The sequence below is a fragment of the Phocoena sinus genome, chromosome 5 (genome assembly GCF_008692025.1).
Source record: "Phocoena sinus isolate mPhoSin1 chromosome 5, mPhoSin1.pri, whole genome shotgun sequence".
NCBI classification, from domain to species: domain Eukaryota; kingdom Metazoa; phylum Chordata; class Mammalia; order Artiodactyla; family Phocoenidae; genus Phocoena; species Phocoena sinus.
The window spans coordinates 3,239,338-3,246,062 of record NC_045767.1 but is presented as its reverse complement, the minus strand read 5'-3'; the positions used below and the strand labels follow the sequence as shown (position 1 = coordinate 3,246,062).

Below are 6,725 nucleotides of genomic sequence, written 5' to 3'. Positions count from 1 at the left end.
GCTCCAGGTCCTGAATGAGGTTCTAGGGTGTTCCTCCAAGCTTGGGCACTTACTGCAGAGCTCCCCTGCCCGCCCTGGGCCGGTCTGAATCCCACCTGCTAAGGAATGGAGCTTCTTGCAGGATCCCTGGTCTGGCTTGCCCCTCATTCCCAGTGAGAGCTATTTTCTGGGGAGCCACACGGGACCGGCTGTGGAAGGTGTCAGGCCATCCTGCAGAATCCTTTCTGAGGCTCCCTGGGGACACCTCTTTCCCCTTAGTAGTGAGAAGTCAGGCTGCTTTGGAGTAATGGCTTCTTCCTTCCACATGGACATCACGTTTCCATCTTTGCCTTGGCTACCAGGAAGCTGGGAGCCAAATTTATGGGCATGCGCTAAAAACTAGCATCTCGTGACAAGAATTTGTATATTAGCTCCACCTCTGGCTTCCCATTATTTTTCTATCGCTCTTTGTTGCTTTAATTTATTTATCTTCCTTCCTTTTTATCTTGTTCTTGTTTGTTAAAGGCCTTAAGTACCAACGGTGGGGGGTAAGGGGGAGTAAATATAAATGAATGAAATAAATAGGAAGAGCCTCCACCTTCCTTGAAGCAGCACCTGGGAGCATGCTAGGCATCCGAGGACGTTCACCCACGGGGGGTGGAGGCGGAGACTCAGATCCAGCGGGAGGGGCTCCTGCAGCAGGCGGGGAAGCCACAGAAGGTGCCCTGGTTCGCACCCAGAGGCAGGATGGAGTCGGAGCAGCAGGGGGCGCTGCTCCCTCCGTCTCCCCGGCAGCTGCAGGAACATCTGGAAACAGATTCCCTTTTCGCCGACAGAGCACTCTGGGCCTGGGGCCAGCCATGCTCACTGCAGCCTCTGTGAGAAGGGCCTGCCTATTTCAGGCAAAAACAAAGGCAACCCCAGGGACTGCACCCCAGTTTCAGAGGGCAGAGGGGAAGCCACGGATGGGCCCTTTCACTTTGGGCCTCAGTTTCCCCATCTGTACAAAGGGAATAAATATCCCCTTTGCAAGACGGTTGTAAAGGTCAAATCAGGTGACCGTTGGGGGCAGTGTGGTCTTGAGGGAAGGGCATGGACTGAGTCCCAGGCTGCCACACACTGTGACCCGTGCATCCCAGCGCTTCCTTCAAGGATCGCGATACCCACCTCCCAGGGCAGCCGTGAGTATGGCATCAAATCATGTAAGCAGAACACCTGAAGAGCCTCGGGGCCCAAGAACAGCAGGCGTTGTCCCGTGTAAACTGTAGAGGGCTGTGAGAGCTCTGGTCTGCAGCTGTGGCCAGCCTAGGACCTCTCTGAGACTCAGTTTCCCCACCTGTAGACAAAAGGTTTAGAAGAAATGAGCTCCCGGTCCTACCCAGGTCTCTGCTTTTCTGTGCACTGGAGTATCCCGGCAGGGTTGGGTGTCTGGCATGCTGAGGCCCCCCAAGGAGCCTACCCTGGGTCACGGTGCCCCCAGGAGGTCCTGGGCCCGTGGGCCACTCCCTCTGCCCCTCAGACCTGCACCCTCCCTAGAGGAGAGACAAACCAGGAGCCCTGGCCAGGGTTGGGGGAGGCCCAGGCCAGCCCTGTGGTCCCCCACCCCTGGCATTCTGGGTTATTCCAAGAATTCCCCTGGTAATGCTCTGCAGTTTGTTTTATGCATTTAAAAGACATCATTCCGAGCAGGGCTCTCCAGACCTCACCAGGCGGCTGAAGGGCCTGCCAGAGAGGGTACAGACCCCCAACTCCAGGGTCTGCACCCGAGGGCTTTCTCTGCCGAATGGGTCGCCACTCTGACTTGCCTTTGCTTGTGGACCCTTGGCCACAGAGCTCCTGGCTGGACGCCGCCAGCCCCCAGGCCCATGACCGCATCCAGACCCTGCACCCTCTTATTTATTTGGCTGCGCCAGGTCTTAGTTACGGCATGCAGGATCTTTAGTTGCGGCATACGGGATCTGGTTCCCTGACCAGGGATCGAACCCGGGCCCCCTGCATTGGGAACGCGGAGTCTTAACCACTGGACCACCAGGGAAGTCCCAGACCCTACACCCTCTTGAAGCTCACCTCCAAAGGAGGGTTCTGCCCTCTCCTCGGATCCCCACGGCCCTTGTCACACTGATGACATCATGGTCACCAGGCTCTGGGCCCTCGGGCAGGGCCTGGGTCTGAAGTGGCTTTTCAGAGACCGTGTGCGGAATAATCAGGAGGATGGAGCAGCCTCCCGGTGCCACGGGCCGACTGCGCGCCACGCGCAAAGTGCTTGCGGACATTCCTCCACCATCCACTGCGTGGGACTCTCCCTACGTCCTATGGGGCAGCAAACGCTATTCCTTCCCCTTTCCTGGAGAGGAAACTGAGGCACGGAGCTGTAAGACAACTGCCAGGGCCACAGAGCACCGAGGGCGGGGCTGCCCCCAGACAGGCCCTGTCCAGAGCCTGGGGGAGCACATCCTCCAAGCTCTAAAGCCTGAGGACAGGGGGTGGGGGCGGCACTTCCTGAAGGTTTGTCCCCAGTGGAGGTGGGGAGCCGTGAGGGGTGACATCCATCCCTCCCACCAACGTGGATTGGTCGGGGCCTGTCCTGAGGGCTTCCTGGCTGAGGAGGCCCGGTGGGGGGGGGGGGCGGGGGAGAGGGAGGGGAGGCAGGCGGGTGGCGGGGGGGAGGAGCCGGGACGGCCCATTTCTAGGAAGGGGAGGGGAGGGGGAGTAGCTGAGGTCACTGGAACTCAGTCTTGAACTCGGCTAGCTCAGGGATCCCCAGGGGTGCCGGAGGCCCGCACACCGGTGGCTTCTCCTCCCCAAGGCCCCTAGCCGGGGGGCGGGGTCGCAGAATATCCATCACACCGGTTCCCCAGACCAGGCAGGCCCCGCTTTCGGCCTCGGGTGGGTCCAGGCCCGGAAGGCCGGGCGGGGGCGGTTGGGCCGGGGCGGAGCTGGCGGAGGGGCCGGGCCGCCCCCTTCCAGCGAGGGCGGGCGGGAGGCCGGCGCTTTTAAACGCGGCGGGGCCGGCTACCCGCCACCGTCTGCCCAGAGGGAGCGGGCGCCTCCCCAGTGCCCCGCGTTCTCCGCGCCCCGGGCATGTCTCTGCGGTCCCGTCGCCCGCCCTCCTGAGCCGCCGGCGCGTGTGGCCGCGCTCCCGCCCGCGTTCCCTCCGTCGGCGCCCGGAGCAGCGGCCTCGGTGTGCCCCTGGCCGGTCCCCCGCGCTGCCGCCCGCCGCGGGCCCGTCCGCCATGCAGGCGCGGGCGCTGGTCCTGGCCGCCCTGGTCGCGCTGGCGCTGGCCCGGGAGCCCCTGGCCACGCCGTGCCCCGCGCGCTGCGACGTGTCGCGGTGCCCGAGTCCCCGCTGTCCCGGCGGCTACGTGCCCGACCTCTGCAACTGCTGCCTGGTGTGCGCCGCCGTCGAGGGCGAGCCGTGCGGCCGCGCCGTAGACTCGCCGTGCGGGGAGAGCCTGGAGTGTGTGCGCGGCGTGTGTCGGTGTCGCTGGGCGCACGCCGTGTGCGGCACCGACGGGCACACCTACGCCAACGTGTGCGCGCTGCAGGCGGCCAGCCGCCGCGCGCTGCAGCTCTCCGGGACGCCCGTGCGCCAGCTGCAGAAAGGCGCCTGCCCATCGGGTAAGCGCTCTCGGTCGGTCGGGCTGCTCCGCTAGCACTGCGGGGGTGGGGGGTGGAATGAAGCGGTCTCCTGGGGAAACAGGCTCAGAGCCGGGGCGGAGCCTCATTGTCCACACTCCCCGGGCACAAGTGATGGTTTCTTTGAGAAATCATCCAACCAGCCTTCTGGTCTTCCAGGTGGGGAAACTGAGGCCGGGAGAGGTAAAGTGGTGTCCCCCAGGTCACAGAAGTAGTCAACAGTGAAACCCGGTGCTCTCCTAACCACCCCGAGGGGCCTGGTCTAGCTCTACATCTCTCCAGCCTCTGGCCTCATCAAAACTTACCCATGTTGTGTCTCATTTCCCCTGGTCCCCATCTCCCTCCCTGCCTGCCTGGGTGTCGGATGCAAAGCGATCCTTCCTGGCCTTAAATATCCAGTCCGGATTTTCGAGAGACACCAATTGAGTGACATGGGGTGTTTCCTTTCTTGTCTTGCCCTGCGCTTAAAACGCATGTCACCTGAGGGCTGTTTAGGAACGGGGAGCGGGCTTGTGGAGCCTCTGGACTGCTTGGAACTCCGTGGGGACCTGCCATCGGGGTAGGAAATTTCTCAGTCCCGTCACACCTCAGAACAGCCTCCCCTAACCTGGACTTGGCTCTGGCTTGCTTCTTGCCACACAGGTTGACCCTGTGGAAGAAAATGCTGGCAAACCCTACCGTGCCCTTATTTGTTTGGGGCACCTCTTAGGAACGTAGGCTCCGGCGTCGGTTCCGCAGGTGCTCTGAGTGCAGCAGCCTGCGCTGGGCCCGGAGTTCACGGCGATGGAGTTGTCAGGCCCCGTTGTGTGCCCTCAGCCCGCAGCTGCCCACCAGGAGATGCTGACCGCCAGAACAGGCTCTGCCGTGGGGAGCACGGCTGCCTGGAGCGCTGGGAAACCTTCAGGGGTGAGGGGCATCTAAGCTGAATCTCCAAGGATGGGGACACGTCTTCCAGGTAGCGGGAGGGATAGGCTCTCGGGGAAGAGAAGGCAGCGTGAACCACCACGTGGAGCCATGTGCATGTGGTGAGCCACGTAGCCCAGAGCAGTTGTTGTGCAGGGGAGGCGTGTGTGCGCGCCTGCACGTGTAGGCTTGTGAGAGACACCCAGGGCTGGGCGGCTTGGCTGGGACAGGACCACAAGTGGCCCATAAATGTCGTGTTTTCGGCTTCATCCTGTAGGCCAGGCTTCCCGAATCATGTCTGGGATTCTGAAAATAAGTGTCCTGTGGCCCCAAAAGTCTGGGAAAGTGAACGCCAGCCCTGCAATGGGGATTCACACTCCGCTTGAGTCTATCAGAGCTTCCGAGAAAACCTACAGCAAGGAAAAAAAGCCCCACCAAATGATAAAACCCAGGGCTTCCCAAGAGAACTTCAACAGAGCTCTTTCCTGGCAGAACACGCGTGGCCTCCTCCTGGCACACCGGGGTTCCGGGGAGCCCGGTTTGGGAAGCGTTATGTGGGCTTAGCCATGATTATACGGGAGAGCCATTGAAAGGTTTTAAGAGAAGTGAGGGTGATGAGGTCAGTCTTGTGTTTGGATTGTGCCCAGGAGACTGGGAGCATGGTGCCACTCGATGTCGCGGAGATGGGCGTTATCATTTCTTGAGCACCCATCGCACCTTCTGACTTGGGGCTCGGAACCAGCCACCTGGTGGGTCTGGGAGGCAGAGGGCTCAGGGTGGGCCTGGCGCCTGCCCACTGCAGCTCGGTGGTGTCTGTGGTCCCCTTCCCAGTACCAGCTCTCCCAAGTAGTGGATGCTGTTAGAATCAGGCTCCAGGGTGCCGGGGGTCAGCAGGGAGGTTGGAGGTGGTCTAGGCATTTTGAAACCTTTATTCTTGACTGAGGGAGTCCACGTCCGTGAAGCACCTTCTCTGTGTGTCCCGCTGGCCGTGGGCTGGTAACAAGGCCCCTGTAATGAGGCAGACCCCATCTGTGTCCTGGAGAAACTGACAGTGAGGGAAACAGGAGGATGAGAAGAGGACAGTAGCTCAGTGACCACAAACAGATATCTGTCCAGCACCTAGGCTCAGTAGGTGCTGTGGAATGAAAGGCTGGCCCACGTGGTGGGCGTCCCTCCTTGCATACCTCCAGTGATGATGGGTTCACTACCTATCCGTGGAGCTCTTGTGTACTCCCATGTCTGTGCTAGGCTGATACTACACGGTGTGGGTGAATATCTATCAATGGGAGAGTAAAACCCAGAGAACTGTGTGCAGAGGGTCTGCGGAGAGCAGAGGTGTCCCTTTTCACAGCCTCTCTGCCTACAACCGCAGACAAATAGGCCTTCAAGCGTGCAGTTAAATCAGAATCTCAAGCCCTGGGCGGTACACAACGTGACATTTAATCATCAGCTTTTATGGTTCAGCCCCAGTGCAGGTGCCAACAGAGGCGCTCAGTTCTATTGACTTAAGCGCTTTGTCGGCTTTCGATTTTTAATCCTCTTAGCAGCTTCCTGGGGCCTTGTGGGTCTCAGAATTCTGCATTCGGGACTCATCAGGCATCCCCACTCCTCTCACTCCCCCTGCCCAGACAGCAGGGCCGGACTGCAGCATCTGGTAGCTCCTGAGGACTCGTGAAGAGCGAGGCGTCCAGCCAAGAGAAGCTTAAGGCCCGGGGTGCTGTGCAGCTGTGCTTTTCCCTCCAGGGCTCGGCCTGGGAAGCACCCTCGCCCTCCACGCTCACTGAGCTGGTCTGGAGGTGCACTGGGATCCCACAGCACCCCGGGGCCTCTCCCCTTCCCATGCACCTCCACACGGTGGCCCGAGGGGGCGGGTGTGAGACGCACATCTCCCCAGCCCAAAGCCCTGCTGTGACTCTGGGACCACTGGCTTTGGGACCAAGCAGGACTTCTGATGCAGCCTGCAGGCTCAGTACGTCCTGGCCTCTGCAGCCTGCCCACCATCGCCACCACCAGCTGAGTCCTTGTGAAATCCCTGATCATCTGTGTTGTGAGGGACAGATGACAATGTGTGGAACTCAGGGGAGGGAGAACCCATCTCCGGGATGGGGAAAGACATAGATCAGGGAAGGCTTCCTGGAGGAGGTGGCATCTAAACAGCCATGGAGAGGTTGAGGCAAAGAGAGCCTGTGCTGAGGAGGACGGCAGGA

General features: G+C 60.9%; 1 protein-coding gene across 3 annotated transcripts in view; it reads left to right on the top strand.

Annotated features, from left to right (window-relative positions):
- The first annotated feature begins 2,992 nt into the window (after positions 1-2,992).
- HTRA3 (HtrA serine peptidase 3) overlaps positions 2,993-6,725 on the top strand; it is a 28,576-nt gene continuing 24,843 nt past the window's right edge. The window contains exon 1 of one of the 3 annotated variants that reach the window (XM_032633681.1): positions 2,993-3,597. In XM_032633681.1, coding sequence (XP_032489572.1) covers positions 3,213-3,597 — 385 coding nt within the window. In that variant the 5' untranslated portion in view covers positions 2,993-3,212. The remainder of the gene's footprint in view (positions 3,598-6,725) is intronic. The other 2 variants (XM_032633682.1, XM_032633680.1) reach the window with 2 other exon arrangements.